The sequence below is a fragment of the Passer montanus genome, unplaced genomic scaffold (genome assembly GCF_014805655.1).
Source record: "Passer montanus isolate IOZ18808 unplaced genomic scaffold, ASM1480565v1 scaffold10, whole genome shotgun sequence".
In the NCBI taxonomy this organism is placed as follows: Eukaryota; Metazoa; Chordata; class Aves; order Passeriformes; family Passeridae; genus Passer; species Passer montanus.
The window spans coordinates 20,106,691-20,124,578 of NW_024356505.1; the positions used below are offsets into that span (position 1 = coordinate 20,106,691).

General features: G+C 42.4%; 1 protein-coding gene across 4 annotated transcripts in view; it reads right to left on the minus strand.

Moving 5' to 3' along the window:
• The window catches only part of PPP1R9A (protein phosphatase 1 regulatory subunit 9A), a 131,525-nt gene extending 113,858 nt beyond the window's left edge, over nucleotides 1-17,667 (minus strand). For all 4 annotated transcript variants that reach the window (XM_039711944.1, XM_039711937.1, XM_039711930.1 and 1 more), the window contains exons 1-2: nucleotides 17,485-17,667; nucleotides 14,707-16,380 (exon numbers count right to left, since the gene is read on the minus strand). In XM_039711944.1, coding sequence (XP_039567878.1) covers nucleotides 14,707-16,158 — 1,452 coding nt within the window. In that variant the 5' untranslated portion in view covers nucleotides 16,159-16,380; nucleotides 17,485-17,667. The remainder of the gene's footprint in view (nucleotides 1-14,706; nucleotides 16,381-17,484) is intronic.
• Between the last annotated feature and the right edge of the window lie 221 nt (nucleotides 17,668-17,888).

Consider the following 17,888-nt stretch of genomic DNA (forward strand, 5'->3'; position numbering starts at 1 on the left):
ACAATTAGTAGCTGTGCATTTCTTTAGGTCACTGCCATCATCACGTCTATCCAGGTGTCCTGTTACAAATGCACACAGATAACTTATTTTTTATTCCATATGGTGCAGAAAATGACACAGGACTCAGTGATGTTGTAATGATGGCTTCCAGCACCATTGTCTGCCATTCTTATTATGCAGCATGGTTTGCATTCTGTAGTACAGGGGTGCTCAGGAATCCCTGCTTGCAAGCTCAGTGTTCTCAATCAGAGTCGGTGGCGTAATCCCCGGAAACCCATTACCAGTACCACTGAACTAATTTACTGATTAAGTTCCTGACAGCAGCATGATGAAGGGCTGCACAATGTCTAGGAGTCCCAAAAATATCTTATTTCTGGTGGTGACACTGACGTCTACACCATATATACAAATACGGATGTAAGCAGAAGCAGTTCTTTCAAAGTGAGATGTTTCAAATGTAATTTATTACATGATTGCATTTTTTTTCACTTTAGAAAAGTAATAAAATCTGAAACCCTGAAAAAAATCTGAAACCCCAAAAGGAGTATGAGAGGCAGTCCTCCTTTTCATCTACTGCTAGTGGTTTTTTCAAGTAGTGAGACAAAAGATAAAATTTTGACCTTTATTTTCAAAGTAATCCTAGCCAGTCATTAAATTACACCGATTATTCATCAAGTCACCAAGTGGTGTTGTATCTTGGAATTCCAGTGCTAATAAAAGACAAAGAATTTCATCTAGTATTTCATGATTACAGTACCACTCTTGTTTAAAAGAGAACAAAAAAATACCTAACACCAGAGAGAAGTCATGACATACTTACCTTTAACAGACTTTTGCTACATCATCCTGGCAGGTTTACCCAGCACTGCAAAAATTCTTGCAGCTAAAGCAAGCCACACACCCTTGGGAGCATTATGTTTGTCATGTAAGAATAAATTATAGAGTTTTTAAGACAAAAATGTATCTTTCAAAACATTCTGATGAATTACCACTACAATATTTTATTAGTCAAGTATCTGCATACACACAAGAAAGTTTGTTCTTTCAATCCTTATTTTTCTAGGTGTACTCTAAAAAGCGGAGGCAGTAGATTTGCCTGTAAATTGGTCAGATGAAGCAGATACTCCATGCAACACAGACCAGAGAAAACACTTTTTCTCCTCTCAGGTCTCAGGACAGTTTTAAGTAGAACTGTGATAGAACGTATGGCACATCTAGATTTTGTTGTCTCTCACACAATAAAGAATCAAGCTATCAAAAGCAGAGCATGAGATCAGAATAATCCATGGGCAGCAAAAGAACCAAAAAATGAACAGCATTCATTGAGCCTCTATGGCTATTAAGCTATATATTTCACATATTATTTACTCATTATAAATAATAAAATACAATAATCAAAATCTACATATAATACTGGAACAAAAACTTGGTGGACAAGGTACCACAGTAAATTCTTGACTCAAATAATGAACATGATCTGCACAGAACAATGAAAAAATTATAAACTAAATTATTTAGAAAAGCTTCTTTGTTGTCTTTTCAATTTTTTAATGCAATGCAAAATGTCAAGTGTGTAATCCTAGAAAACAAGCAAACTGAGGACAGAAGGGGAAACTCTGTCTTAGGCCATCACAAAACTGCAGCTCTGAAAGTGTCCAGAATCAGTGGCAGTGGAAGGGGTGGGGGGCCTGGGGAGGAATGAGGAAAAAGAGAAAAAACCAGAGACTACATTTCAAAACCAAAAGATCTCTTCAATGCTCAGGTAGCAACAGGTAATCAAGTGAGGCAAAATGGTGAAATAAGAGTTCAACGGTGTGTTTTGGATAATGCTACACTGAAGAACTACTGATGCAGCAGGAAGCAACCAGCTCTTTAAAAAAGGCCAAAAACCTGCCCTGTGGCTTCTTTGAGTCCTAAAGGCTGCGAGTGAAGTGCTGCCAAGAACCACTGGCTTAGGAAAGCTGGAGCAGGACCCTGCTGGGGCACAGTGCCAGGAACTGACCCAGCCCCAACCCAGCCTGAGCCCGCACCCCACCGCCCAGCTGGGGCACGAGACCACCCCTGCAAGCCCCCAGCTTCTCACTGCTGGATTCAGCTTCCAGCAGCACTGCATTCTCAAGCTAAATCCAGCTTTCCAAACTCAGAAACTTGGAGCTCTTAATGGAACAGATTAACTACAGTGGTTCTTTGGCGCTTAGAGACACAAGTGACGCTTTGCACTAGGAAAATAAAATGATAAAGTAAATTATATACGGGCACAAGAGGCTTGCTTTAGTAGAATCGCTTTTAAGCCAAATGAGTGAAAACAATTTATACTATTTGTTATCTTTTACACCCTTTTTTCAAGGAAGTATTCGAAAAACTTCTCACTAACCTCTCTTACGTTTCAGAAATGTCTCTTGGTCATCTCCAGACATACACACTGATCTCTCTTCTGGGAGTTGTTAGGCTTTACAAAGAGCAGCAAAATGCCTCTCTCCTTCACTACTGAAGAGATAAACTAGATACACTAGACAAAATCAGCAACTTAGTACATTTTACAAAGCGAGTAATTCAAAGATTTCACTTAAAGTGTACAGCCCAGGATGAGATTATTTATTTGTTTAACCACAGCTTTTGAGTAGTTGGACTCAAGTGGGCATCAGATCACATTCCCATTCCAATAAAGGAATTCCCACTACAAACAAGGCTTACCCCAGCCATCCAGACCTCAGCTACTACTCCATGCAAAATGTTGTGGGCTTTCCCTGTGCTGCAAACGAACGCTACTCCTCAACAGTTTTATTTTTGTATAGGCAGTTTTAAATTTTTCCTTTTTCTCACAAAAGTTAAACTCATAATATTTGTTTAAATATTTCCCCAAAATCTTTTGCCTTATTAAATGTTACTTAAAAGGTTAGGTCGATCTGCTTATGTATACAACAAAATATGTACCAAAAAAAACCCTAAAATCCTTTCCTAGCTGTTTCAATTAGCAATGCTGGGCCTAGCTTCTCATTAAGAAGAAACATTAAAAGCCTAGTATCAATCCTTAACTATCTGAAATGACAAAGTAAGAATTTAAGCTTTATGCAATGAACTCTTACTAAAATACTCATATAGATTTAAACAATATTAACTATTACAATCAAACCTATTGGAGCTGCTACACCACCTTTGGATTTGCAAAACCGTGCAGTCTTAAAACCTGATAAATAATACAAGAAGTCATTTAGTGTATTTTACAAATAATAAAATTAAGATAATTTATCTTGGATGCAATTTAGCTGCTTCCTTCAACAAAATTCACTATTAGAAAAATAGCTTTTCTCTGATCTAAATGAAAAACACCACATGATGGCTCAAACTGGAAGTGATCCACCAAGGTCACCTGGTCCAGCTCCCCAGCTAAAGCATAGCACCCCTTGCCCAGGACCATGTCTAGACAGCTTTTGAGTACCTCCAAAGATGGAGTATCCATAGCCTCTGGTAACCTGTGTCAGTGCTCATTCACCCTCACAGGGAAAGAAAGAGTTTCCTGATGTTCACAGAAACTTCCTGTGTTTCAGCTGGAGCCCACCCTGCCACTGGGCATAACTGGAAAGAGCCTGGCTCTGTTTTCCTTGCACCTTCCCTTCCAGTATTTATTATACATTAATTATTATTCCCTTCCGGTATTATTATACATTAATAAGACCACCTTATTAATGTATAATTCTTCACTTCTCCAGGCTCAGCAATCCCAGTTCTCTCAGCCTTTCCTCACAGGAGAGATGCTCCAGACCTGTAATCATCTTAACGGGCCTTCACTGGACTTTCTCCAGTCTCCTGTGCTGGGGAGCTTAGAATAGGGGCCAGAACTCCACACGTGGCCTCAGTGGCATCAAGGAGGGATCATGTCCCTTGACGTGATGGCAGCACTCCTGCTAACACAGCCGAGAACACAACCAGCCTTCCTCGCTACATGAGCACATGGCTGACTCATGTTCCACTTGATGTTGTCCAACACCCTGGAGCCTCTTCTGCAAAGCTGAAGAGGATCCACCCTCTCTAGATGATCCCCGAGAACACAATGATGCATGGGGCCAGGCACAGGACTTTGTACCGCTCCCTGTTGAACTTGAAGAGGTTTGTGGCTTCTCACCTCTCTGTTCAGCCAGTTTCCAACCTACCTCACTGTCTGCTCATCTAGCCCCTACTTAACAAGCTTCTCTGTGAATATGTTGTGTCAAAAGCCTTACTGAAGTGAATGTACACAACAGCCACTGCTCTCCCCTCACCTATTAAGCCAGTCATTTCTTTGTAGATGGTTATGAGGTTGATTAGGCACAACTTCCCCTTTTTAATGGTCAAGACTTACTGGTAATGACCGTGTCATGCATTGCAGTAAACCACAGTAAGTCTCAGCAGTTATTTTGGATCTACAGCTGTTAAGCTTGGAGAATTTTTAACTGACCATACACAAAGAAAGAGAGAAAAGGAAAAAAAAAAGAGGAAGAAAGAAAGAGCCCCTCTTTTTAATGGTATTTCCCTCCCCCAACTCAAACATTAACACGAAAGAAAGTGCAAAACTTCAAGGAAGTATTTTTCAGTCAACCTACTAAATTAAGAAAGATAAAACTGTACAACTACTTCAGAGGAAAATGGCTGGGCAAAGGGGAATAAAGAGCTACATGGTCTGCTAGTCTCTTCCTATCAAATGTCATACTGAAACATTCTCATTTGTGTTAGTGCACTTTGCCACACCGCTAAATTACCAGCTTTTTTCAAGAGTGCTCTAAACCTCTGGATTAATGTGTTCTCTCTAGTTTGCCCTTGCAAAAAAATACAATACTAACATATTTTGAATATTCTATTTCAACGGTCCATGCACAATGAAATATACTGGGCAATCACTCAAGCTAACACTAATAAGAAAGTATCTTTGGCTTTTAAGAAGGCAGAATTAATAGTATGTCAGTTTCTACACATCTAAGGAATCTAGAGTATGTCAGTACCTAAATACATCACCATCCATCTTAAAGATGATGGCAAGCTTATAAAGATGTAAAGATGATTACAAGCTAGATAAAAAAAAATCCTAATGCCTTATCATAAAGGCCATGAATTAGATGAATTAGAGAGGAGTTTGACAGCATGACTTTTAAAAGCCTCTATAGTTTATTGCTTTCAAGTAACTAATGCGAAATACAGTGATTTTATCAAATGGAAGTCCCTAGGTCTACATGCATCATAGATTGAATACTGGACGATATCCTTTCAATGTGAACCAGCATCTTATGCCCTTGAGATTATTCACAGAATATTAAGGCAGATGGAAACTGCAGAGTGGAACATCAGGAGTTACAGATGTGCACAGACTAAGAAGTGCAGCTTTATGTATAGTAGCACAAGGCAAACAGGTCTTGGAGATAAATTCTGCATTCACACCTTCCGCTAACTTTATCATATGGAATTATCTGAGGGATCTGATGGGTCTCTTGAATCAACTCTCCTAAGTAACTTGAGTAAAATTAGCTTCTCCCAATAGAACACTTTCTATACAAAAAAATACACCACAGAATAATATCCATTACTTTGTACCATTTAATTACAGGAATGTCTGGTACTCTTTTTAATAGATTATTTGTGGCCTTCAAGGTTGACAGGGCTAAAGGCAATTGTAATACTTAAAAAAATTAACAGACACTACTACACAACACAATTGTCTATCAGGAATGTAGGAAAATTGCCTTCTATTAAAATTCTTTAATCTTAGCTGGAAAACATTTAATTCCATCTTAAAAGTGGAATGCTGCCACTTATTTTTCAGGTGTCTTTTCATTTGAATACAGAAATGCAATAATGGTCCTTCTCAGGCCTTGTGCATCTCTCAATGAGCAAGATAAGTTACTTAAAGCCCCTGTTTTAGGATAGAATTAAACAAGAAGAAGACACATAAGCGCATTACGTTGCTACAGCTCTTCCTGCAAACCCACATGCCTTAAGCAGAATCCATCAGACACGGTCCAGATGAAGTCTCCTTGGTGAGTTATAAAATGACACCCATAATTCCCTACTGCTTCCAAAATATTTTGCTTCACGTTATCTCGGATGCCATTTGCCTTCCTCACAGCTGCATCACATCACAGGTTGCTGCCGTCATTCTGTGGGAGCAAGTCAGAGTGGCTTTCTCCTTAGCTGTCATCCCCTACAAATGAGTCACTAGTTCACTGTGAAAGTTCTCAGCTCATAAATCCATCCCCACTGCTCAAGTCCTCACAGTCACCCATATTTTACTGTAATCCTGTGCAATGATAAGGCTTCCCCACTTCCTGTTAAAGGCAAGTGTCATTAGCGTGCTCCAACTTCCTGAGACAGAACTACTGAAATTTTTAACAAGGTCTTTTATCTTATCAAAGGCAGATCCTAATTTAGTCTGGCATATACTACCTCTGATAAATCCATTTACATGTATTTCATTTGCCTCTCTGCCTTTGATTCTTTAAAAAGCGTTCTCTATTGCTTTGCTATGGGGAAAAAAAATTTAATAATTTTCAGGCAGCCAGAACCCTCTTTTTTCTACTTTCTGAAAAACAGCCATTAAATTTGCTCTTCTGCAGTTAAATACCATTTCTACTTTGATAGTGCCCTTTTAGTTTTGAAATGTATGCTACAAGATTTTCTAAAACACAGCTTCTTTGACCAAGCCCCACACAAACCTGAGCACTAGGAACCTGTAGGTTTCTTCTTCATTTCACTATATGAATTTCCACAATAAACTGGGGGTGATAACTCTGACCAAAACTTCATACTCACTGCACAACACCCACCCTCCTTTCTTGTTGAATTTTAATGGATTAATAGCTTTTTACAACTTGGACTATTTTCCTTTACAAGGTCAAACTCAGCTTGACTTCTGGCAACTTCTTAGTCACATTTAAGACTTTTGAACTCTTATAACATTCTTCATTTTTTCAACAACCACTTCTGCCACTCCTTCCAAGTTCTTGGCTAACTTATGATGTTCTCTTTGGCTGACTTTTCTTCTGATTAGGTCTGCAATCATTCTGCTTGTATAGTCTGCTTTTTCTTGGGATGAAAATCCTACGCACTCTTTCTAATTCTGAATCAAAGAGTTCCCTTTGCTCTTTGGTTCAGCTAATTTCAAACCATTTCCCTACAGTTTCTCAGTCTGCATTTTTGAAATTCAAAACCTTTAACTAGAAACCTCTTTCAATTTAAACCACATAAACCTCTGATGCAAATCATTTAATAAATTCTGTTTCTACACACAGTCCTTCTAGAATGCCATCAATAATTATGAAACCCAGGTTCTAGGCAACATCATTTGTGTTTAGTTCAAGAGCTACATCTGTGAACACTGCACCCAGGAACTGCTGATCCCTAGAATTAGTAGTGAAATTATTACTTTTACATAAGAGTTAAAGACTCCACAGCATATTGTAACAGGGAAATAACTTTATGTCATTTACTGTAGTCCAATAATTCCATATGTACTTAATACAAGAAAACCCTTTTGCACCTGAAATTGTGTGCAAAAGACTCATCACAGAAGGCATAAAATTCCACAGCAATATTGAGGTATCTTTATTCACCACAGTGACTGAATCAAAATAGTAACTTCTGCAATGCTTTATCCCTTCACTATTTGTTATCAGAATGCATCACTCTCTGAATCCTTAATATTTACTTCTCATTCCTTTCCTTGAAAAATACATATAAAAGGTTCTGCCTTTCATAAAGAGATCTTCCCTAAGAGCATATTACCAGAGCAAAGAATCTGGTTTTTTTCACTGTTATTTTTTACAAATAATCCAAGTTAGCAGAACAATCCCTGCAGTACAACACATTTTAATATTGAAGTCAGTAGAATTCCCCATACTTGAAATACCTGGAAAAAAGTGTAAGTTCATTTTATGCAGCAGAATAGACATGTTCTAAGCTACCCAGCCAACAGCTCTGCATGCCAAACTACTTCACAGATCAAGAGGAATGAAATTAATTACCAGCTTGCTGTCCATTTTATGAAATTTGAACATGAGCATAAAAGTTCAGTGATATAGTCAATATTACAGGAGTCAGAGACTAAGCCTACCTAATACTTAGTTTCAAACTTTAGCCAAAACTACTATCCACTCCTAATGTTGTAAACAAAGCATGAGCCCTTATGAGGAAGGGAGCACCCAAGCCTCAGAGATACTCGTGGTCAAAAGGAACAACAAATGTCAGAGAGTCTGCAAGAGCTTACAAAATTTTATTAGTAAATTATGCCCATCCTGGAGATACATTTCTCACTTTCAATGCCAAATAGCTATCATGGGCAGTCTGATCTTCTAGACCCTTCTGGAAATGGTTGGAGGGCTTTACCAGTCCTTGCTGGTCTTTATGATCATCAAATGATGACCAGTCTTGATGACTGGGCTGGCCTTTGGTCAACATTTCAGGCCCAATTCTCAACTTCATTCCTGCACTTGTGCTGTACAGTGTTGTGCTTATCTCCAGGACCCCAAACCAGAACATTAGCCTCAGCAAAGTGCTGTCCTTCCTTTGTATGGCCCCTTCTTCAGAAACATCCTTATCTTTTTCACAGAATGTTATTACCAACAATCCTTGGCTGGCTCCACAGCTATCCAGCTGTTGGTGTTTGAGGATACATATTAGTTCTCTTATCTTCTAGGCTTCTACATGAACACAGGAGCTGAAGTAGTGAACCAAATTTAAGGAAAACAAAATATTCTTTCAGTGATTTCAGAAAGAGATATGTATCTTCTTTTTATCTGTAAACTTTCATAATTAACCCATTAAAAAGGGGATGAATTCCTCAGATTCTGTAACCTTTTCAAATCTCACAAAGCCTCAGCGTCTTTCTGCAACTCCTGTCTTCCATACTGGCCTTAAACAACAAGTGTCCTACATGCACTGTGACTACTTTATTTATAGAATCATAGGCTGGGGGTGGAAAATGTGAAGATGACCAAAATCCGACTCAGTATTCATTTAGGTAAAACACACATAGAAGTGACAAGTTTGGACTGTACAGTGCCTGTGGATGGGTAACCTTCTCTTATGATTCCTATTCCAAAATAGTTCATCAACATTTTAACAACAGGTAAATACAATACTGAGCATTCCATCAAGCACAGAAATACTTCTTTTTTACGCTAAGACTTGAAAGTGCTTTCAGCATACTTTATTATGATGGCTATTATATAAAGAGTAATGATATTGTAGATTAAGTATTTCCAACGTAATTAGTGCCAGATTGTTTCATATTATTTCTCTGCCACTATTTACATTCCTAAACACATTTTGTGGGGGCAACCCCTAGTATCAGTATAAGCTGAGGGAATGAAGAGATCAGGAGCAGCCCTGCAAGGACTCTGGGGAGCTGGTGGATGAGAGGCTGGACATGACCCGGCCAGGTGCACTCACAGCCCAGAGAGCCAAACGTGCCCTGAGCTGCATCCAGAGCAGCGTGGGCAGCAGGGCAGGGGAGGGCATTCTGTCCCTCTGCCCTGCTCTGGTGAGAGAGACCCCACCAGGAACACAGCACCCAGCTTTGGGGTTCCCGGCTCAGGAAGGACATGGACCTGCTGGACCAAGTCCAGAGCAGGGCCACTAAGTTGATTAGAGTGACGGAACACCTTTCCTATGAGGAAAGGTAGAGATAATTGGGATTGTTTACCCTGGAAAAAGGAAGGTTTTAGGGTGACCAAATTGCAGCCTTTCAGTAGCTGATGGGAGCCTACAAGAAAGATGGAGAGAGACATTTTACAAGGGCTTGTAGTGTCAGGACAAGGGGGAACAGCTTCAAACTGAAAGAGAGTAAGTTTAAATTACATATTAGGAAAATATCTTTACTGTGAGGGTGGTGAGACAATGGAACGTGTTGCCCAGAGAAGCTGTGGATACCCCAACCCTGGAAATGTTCAAGGCCAGGTTGGATGGAACTGAGCAACCTGGTCTAGTGGAAGGATTCCCTGCCCATGGCAGGGGGGTTGGAACTAAATTATCTTTCAGGTGCCTCAGAAATGAGGAATAACCGGAAGAAAGACTCATTCCTTGAAATTATTTTTTACAAGAAGTTTGTAAAAAATTTCAAAGCAACTGTTAAATACAAATTTCATTTATGTTCTACACTAAACTTTATAGCTTACACACTGTTCACAGCACTTGTAAATTTTCTTCAAAGGTGAGAGAGAGACAGAGACAGAGAGACAGAGACAGAGAGACAGAGAGAAAAAGAGTGCAAGTTCCAATTCTGGAAGACCATTTGAACAAGACATGATCTGGAAAACTGAAACATTGTGGGGAATAAAATTCAGTCATGCTGCCTGACAAAAGACAGGAAGCACAATAGGAGGCAAGGGCACTAATGATTACATTCTCTTCATATACAATTAGCTGAAGGATGGAAGAGCCATTTGCTATATATTTTCTTTCATGTTACCCTCTCTCCCACCTACCCCCAAAACTCAGGAGAGGTCTGCAGGGATGTCCCTTCACCACTGCACCCTAAGGAAGCTTTACAGAATGCTAAAAACTGCAGCAGCAGCTTGGGCCAAACCCCCTTGCAGCAGCACGAGTCCCCTGCTGTCTGCCATACGGTTTGATCACATAATACCCAACCCCTTGGCTGGTAGGACAGAGTCAGCGGAGCAGAAGGTTGCAAAAGGAAGCTCAGCAGGAGACACAAATTGCTGTTAACAGCTTTAAATGGTTTAATGTGTACCTGGTGCCAGAAATTAGGCACTAACTGAAGATGCAGCCATCAGGGCAGCAGAAACTATGGACTTGGAAAGGGAAAAGGTGACCATTACTCTCCTTCCTAATTCTATCCAGGATGGAGGAAGCACGGCTCAAAAAATGACTTATGATTTGGACAATTGATACATTTCCATTTGCTAGGGTGTGGAAAGCCATGAGCTAACGAATTCTGCATTACAGGCAAACCTTGCCCAATTAGCCCGCAGTGTGTCTGGGAAGCAGTACATGACCCAGCTCTTAGGAAACCCTGCAAAACCCAATGAAAGACCAATAAATCAGTGAGAGCTGGGGGAGGTGGGCTGGGGGGTGTTGTTTTGTTTCTTTGGTAGCTAAGTATCCCTGGAAAAACTCGGGTATGTTTTTCTTTATCCCATTTACTTAACTTTTTCACCTCATACACTTGCTCTGGAGAGCTTCAGTTCTATCCCTGAGCACAAACACAATACCTCAACACAAGAGCAGGCCAGTGCTGATAAAGGCCTCTATATCTCTACATAAACAGCCATACGAACAGCTACAGAAATGTTCACATCCCTTGTTCAGCAACACACTCCTGTCCACTGCCACTCTTGGGCCCTTTTGTGCTCCTTTTTATTAACAGCACCAAGCTGATTTAAGCTCACACACACACAACTGCTCACGTCAGCAATACCACACTCCAAATACCTAGAAACTCTCCAAGCCTACAGTGGCCTTTAGGAGTCACCTACTCCTAAAGGGACTTTCAGCAGAGATTAAATCAGCAAATATATCCCATCATCCTAGAGCAGAGCAAATGGCCCATGGGGCATGGGATCTGTGATAGCAAAATTACGGACTGTAACACAGTAGAATTTCCTGCATGCGTTGACTTGAGTCTTCCACTTGACAGTGAGTTTCTCAATAAATTAGTCTTTTTTCTACTTGGGAGACAAGCAGAATTCAGTCTTTATCAGCCTGGTAAGATTTTATTTATTTATCCTTCTGCCTATACTTCACTGCTTCTCATAGTCCTCAGCATTACCCTTAAAGCGACAAAAAAGTCTTTTACATATCTTTCTGTAGAAATCACATAGAAAAATGGTCCAAAGATATCTACCTAAACCTGTTGAGATCTTCAAGTAACAACTTTATGGCAGTAACTACCCACTGATTCCACAGTTCACACATTCAAATGCCAACTTTGTTAATTATTTCAGTTCTCCTGTAGGAGGAGAGTGAAGGTATACAATACTGAAACCAACGCTAAACATCCAGAGTTTGGGTTGGACTTTGCACACCACTATCTAGCAAAATAGTCACATACAAACTGCATCACTTTCATAAAGACAAATCAGTTTCCAACAGTTCAGAAAATACTCCTGTATTGCTTTGTATTTTCCTCTCTTGCAACCATGCCATGCATGAGATGATGTTCAGCTAAGTATTAATGAAACCAGTCATGCCCACTAACACAAAAAATTGTGTAGAACAGAAAAATCCCTAAACAGTTGCTGCCTATTCAGTCAGATGCAACATCCCTGTGTAACAGATGGGGCACAGGGAGTGCCTGGGTAAGTTCATGTGCTGGCACTGTGAGAGGGGACAGAACACAAGTCCCTCTCGCCGCCTGCTCTGCTCCCTGCTAGCTGAGCTGCACAGAAAGCTCCTGCCAGGCCAGCTCCAGCCTCCCAGCAGCGTGTCCCATGGGCAGCACTGCAGGAGCCACAAGGACCCTCCAGGGGCTTCTCCCGCTGCCCCTCCTGGGTCCCTGCCCGTGGTGGCGTGGCCGGGCGGTGACCTGCTGGCCCTGGCAGCCTGCCCTGGCTCACACAGTGTCACACTGCCCAGGGAGCTGCACTGACAAGGGAGCACCACTCCAGAGGCAGCTTTTCATTTTCCACATCTCTTGCTGCAGTTCCCCCTGCTAGGGCCAGCCTTGCACATGGTCTCACTTGTGCTCCCCCACATGACTAACAGATTGCATGCACCGGAGGCACCCAGGACAAAAAGCAGGGGATCTCCCAAACCCTCCTACAATGTTCTCTCCCAGCACAGCTTTTATTCCTTTTTCTTCCTGTCTACAATAAAGATGCCAGAATAATTAAAGCAATGATTGTTTTACTTTGGATAAGCTTTTTAAGAGTGCTTTGTGCTTAAATCCATGACAAATGCGCTCTTACAATTATATACAAAAATTACTTTTAGAGCATTTTCCTGATGGACTATTATTATTACTGCACAATATGTAATCTGAAATGAACATAGCATGAAAAACTTGAAAAGAAAAAATACAAATAACTGAGAAAATACTCTTAGAACACTTGGCATGACAGCATGATTCAAACAGCAATACACTGAAGTAAAAATGCCACTGTTAGCTCTTTTAGAATCAGCAGAAAAGTCTGACCATCTCAAGAATAAAATCAGTGGAGTCACTTTCTGGATTTTCATCTGTTAGAACCATCACAAACAACTGGTAGATCCTTCAGAAGAGAGAACATCATCTGGCCTATTAGTACATCTTGCCTATTGGCTTGAGCTGGAAAGCAGTGAAGGGAACAACTTCCTTTGTAATCAAGGTTTTCCCCACTTCACCTCCCCCCAGGAATTCAAGAAAACCAGGTACTTTAATTATGGGAACAATCAAGAGGGAACAAAAATACTTAGAATTTCTGGCTCATGATGCAAGCCTGAATAGAACACTAACAAACTAAAATTATAAGAAAAATAAATTATTTTGTCTTGGAATATTTTCTTTCTTTCAATGTAAAAATCCCCTTTTCAAAGCATGAAGCAAGACTGTTCTTGACTCCACCCCATAATAAACAGATATGAAAATCTGGTTGCTTTATTCAGATGAAAACTTTGTATTACAACACCCATCCCACCCTACTTGAAACTACAGGCAGTGTGAATGCAGATTTTTTAAATCACATTACTTTAACACTGGCACTTCTGTTCATTGACTTAGTAATTTTCATTGCTAAAATCACACAAGAAAAACAGTCAACTTCAATTACACATTTTTAATTTTAAAATGCTTACATTTCAAGTACTCCACAATATATTTCTGTTTCAAGAAGCCATTTCCGCAATAATTGCTATGGTTTTGAATTGTCCATTACAGACATATGTCATCTCCAGGGTTAAACCATCACACACATGCACTAAAGCCAACTTGGAAGTAAAATGCTTTTATATTTAACCCCAAGACAGCAGTGAAAAGCTGGTACAACAAAACAAGCCATTAACTAGCTATTCCTTCTTGAACTGAAAAGTACTGGAAACAACATCCTTAGTGGTAATTTCAAGGCACTTAAAAACAAACCATAACAGCTATGCAAAAAGCACACCCTTCTCTAGGTATTTCAGTGAATTGATTTCACACTTCTGTAGCACTAAGATATACTCTCTCTCTCTCTCTCTCTCTCCCTATATATATATATATATGCTTTAAAATTTTAAATAAGTGCTACTACAAAAGATGATACTAACTGATATGTGGAATATTAACAGTCCACTACTACAGGATCACATTGTACTTCAGGACAGTCTTTAAATACAGGTACTTTAAGAATCTGCTGAGAGCTGAGGAAAAGCCTTTCAATCTCAAGAATCTGTGATTTCACATGAAATCAAAGAAGCAGCACAAAAGTCACCAAATACCCACAATGACATTTCACAATGTGGTTACGGTGCAATCATAGAAGTCAAAATGTGCATGGCAAAATTCTTGAACTTCACAAGCCCAGCTGTCATGCTCAAATTCTGCTGGTTTAGTCAGCCATCAGAAAATCTAGGAAATGAGACAAGCTCATCAGAGCTCAGCTGCCTTACTTCATTTAAGATTACATTCACTGACTGCAATAAAGACATGTATGAAAAGATCCTCTGAAATCCTTTTGGAGGCAAGATCAAATGTCAAAATCTCCTTCAAATAAAGCTGCATTTGAAAACAAACCAAACTGTAAGAAAAAGGAACATAAGAAACTTTACCTTAATTGGAGCCCGGCTAAACTGTATTTTTCTGTTAGCTGGGATTTCATCTTCATCTGGCAATCCATTAATTTCAGAATATTCCATATCAGGTTCGTAACAGTTATTTTCATCACTGTCATCCAGATCATCCTGTTCTGTACCTGTCTCTCCCCAGTCAGAATTGTACCTGGATCGTACCCGATACACGTTGTAGTCAGAATGCATGTACACATGGGAACTCTGAAAATTATTCACATCTTCATGCCCATCTTTTTCACTTTCCTCATCATAATGGGACTCAGTAGCATCTGTGGCAAAATCACCACCTGAAGCTACATTTCTTGTTAACTCTGCAGCTTCAGGCCGATCAAAGATATCTTCTGTATGTTCTGACTGTTCCTTCTGTTGCACCAAAACTCCTGTCTCTGCTTTTGACTTACTCCTAGCACAGCTCTCCACAGATCTTTCGCTGTCAGGCACACCAACCAAATCCTGTTGACCTGTTGCAGAACTCTCAACAGAATCAGCACTTGCCTCTGTGCTCTTTTTTATTTCTTCAGTTGTTTTTGAACCTGCCAAAGTGCCTGTGGACACTTTCTGTCTCGGTGCTGAAGGAGCGTTAGTCTGCTGAGAGTTCTCAACAGACATCACGCCTGTACTCTGTTTGGCGGGGGGAGACCACGTGCTGGCCTCCTTCAAAGGACTGAAACCCTCAAGGTTTGCAACTGGGGAGGAGATATTTGTGACAGTAGATGAGAGGTTTAGTGGATAGTGACCAGTTACAGAGTACTCTTCGTTGTTTTCCGACTTTTCTAAGTTTACGTTGTGCGAGTCAGTGTTTTCAAACACTGCGCTGAGCTGACTCACAGTTGGAGAGACAGTCTCTGTCCTTGGGCTAAGACTGTCCAGTGAATCAGTGCTGCCTCTGTGAGACTTAGAGCTGCACCACTCATCTGGAAGCTCATTAGAAATGATTTTATCTTTCTTTGGGGAATAGCGATTTGAATGTCCTGTTTCATGAGCATTTCGCTCAAACATCTTGCGAGTTTCGGTAAACTTGGAATAGGAAGGACCATCATGGATAGTGTCAAATCTACTTATCCTTTCAGACACGGACGATTCCAACTTTACGATTGAACCATCTGCTTTTTCTACAAATTCTTTGGGCCTATTTCGTCTTTGAGGTGATGGAGGGCCACCCTTTCCCCTGGTTTTAGGGGCAACTCCAGCACTTTCAGTGGGCTCCATGCCCATCTGCATAAATAAGTTCTTGATCCTATTGACATTTGAGCCATATTTCCTTCCCCTGCTCTGTGAGGCCTCTCCTTCCTCTTTCGCTTTTTGGTCTCCATCTGATTTCGGTTTGTCAAAGGTGCTTTTCAGCGCCTGGAACTCAGTTCTGTAAGCATTTCTGTGAGGAGAGGCACTTCGGAGGGTGGATCTTTCTCCTGAAGACTCTGTTTTCATCATGTTTACTTCAGGAGCGTGAAACCTGCTTGCATAGTTTCTGCAGTACCACTTTCAGTAGTTTGCCAAAGCAGAGATTCTGCTTGAGGAGTGTTTTTCCTCAGGGGCCACTGCCCTTCAGCAGGACCATACCTGACACATCTGGAGGCAAATATCTTAATGCACACAGTCAATTTTGACAAAGCTGCACGACTGAGGACTCTCAAGAACAAGGGCTGATTTAACCTGCAATAGAAAGGAGGGTTTTCTGAAACTATGTCAGGTACTTTAAGTCTGTCACAATTTCCATTTACCATTTTCTGACATGTTTACAAAAAAAATAGCAAAAAAAAAAAAATATACAAACCAACACCGCACAGACACGTGAAAACTTGCCATTACAAACTTCTGCAAATTGACTGTTGGATCATTTATAATCTATAACATCATAGTGAAAGCAAATAATCATAGCTTTCCATTCACAAGTATAGTATCATGGCACAAATATGCGCGCAAAGGAAAGGCAATGTGACATGAAATACGAGGCACTGCAAGACAATCCTTGCTCTCTCAGAGAAACATAATGGTAGAAATGCGATCAAAGATAATACGCTTAGAAACGCAAATGAAACATCAGCTCGAGGGAATACAAAAAACTGCACCCGAAGTTAACATCTCCAGCTGACAGGATAAACGAAGTGAAATCCCGTTAGAGAAAGTTGCCCCTTGTCACGGGCAGAGGTTTTGTCGTCTGGAAGACCCCGGAGGTACCAACGAGGACACGCAGAAACGGAGCCAAGGGTTGGACCGCTCGCACGCCCCTGCCCAGAGGCTCATCCCCGGCCCCGCAGCCCAGCGAAGGGCACCCGGGGGTCTTCCGAGCCAAGCCCCCCTCCCTTCCCCTCCGCTCCTGCTCCCCAGCCCTCCCGCGCCGCCGCTGCCGAGGCGGGGACGCCTCACTCTGGCCGCTGCTCACACGGTGCCGGTGCCGGGAGCCCGCGGCCGCCGCGCCGAGAGGGACGCGCCCGTCCCCGCGCACCTCCCGCTCCGCTCCCGCCGATCGCCACACTGGAAAGGCCACACGGCAGAGACCCTCGGCGAGCCGTGCAGCCCTCGCAGAAGGCAATAAACTCAACCCGAGAGGGCAGCGTTGGATCTCCCGCGGCGGCTCCTCCTCGGGCGGCCGTGCCGCCGCGGCGGGCTGGAGCCGCGGGGCTCGGGGCGGCAGCACCTTGCGGCGGGGCAGTGCCCGGGCAGGCGCCCGCCGCCCCCGCGAAACAAAAGCCCGGTGCCAGCGCTGGTCCCCGCGGAGCCCGGCGCCCGTGCCGCCGAGCGCGCACGCTGCCTTACCCAGCCGACAGCCGCGACGGACTCCCCCGGCCGCCCGAGTCAGCGCTGCCCCCGCGCCTCCTCTGCGCAGAGCGGCCGCTGCCGCCGCCCGCCTGACAGGAGGCAGCAGCCGCCGCGTCGCCTCAACGCCATTGCAGGCAGCGGCGGCGGCGGCGGGGGCACGGACACGGCTCCGCGCGCACACCCGCGGGGCGGTGACTGCCGAGAGGCGGAGTGCGGGCCCGGCCGCGGCCACGCCGCCAGCGCCGAGTCCCGCTGGCTGGCCCCGGCCCGGTTTATCCCCTTCTTCTCTGCCCTGGAGCGCTCGTTTCCAGCCTGACCCCCGCCGGTTTCGGAGGAGGCAGCGTGCCCGCCCCCGCGCGGGAGGGGCAGCGTCCCGGGTCCCGGGAAAGCCCCCGCTCCTT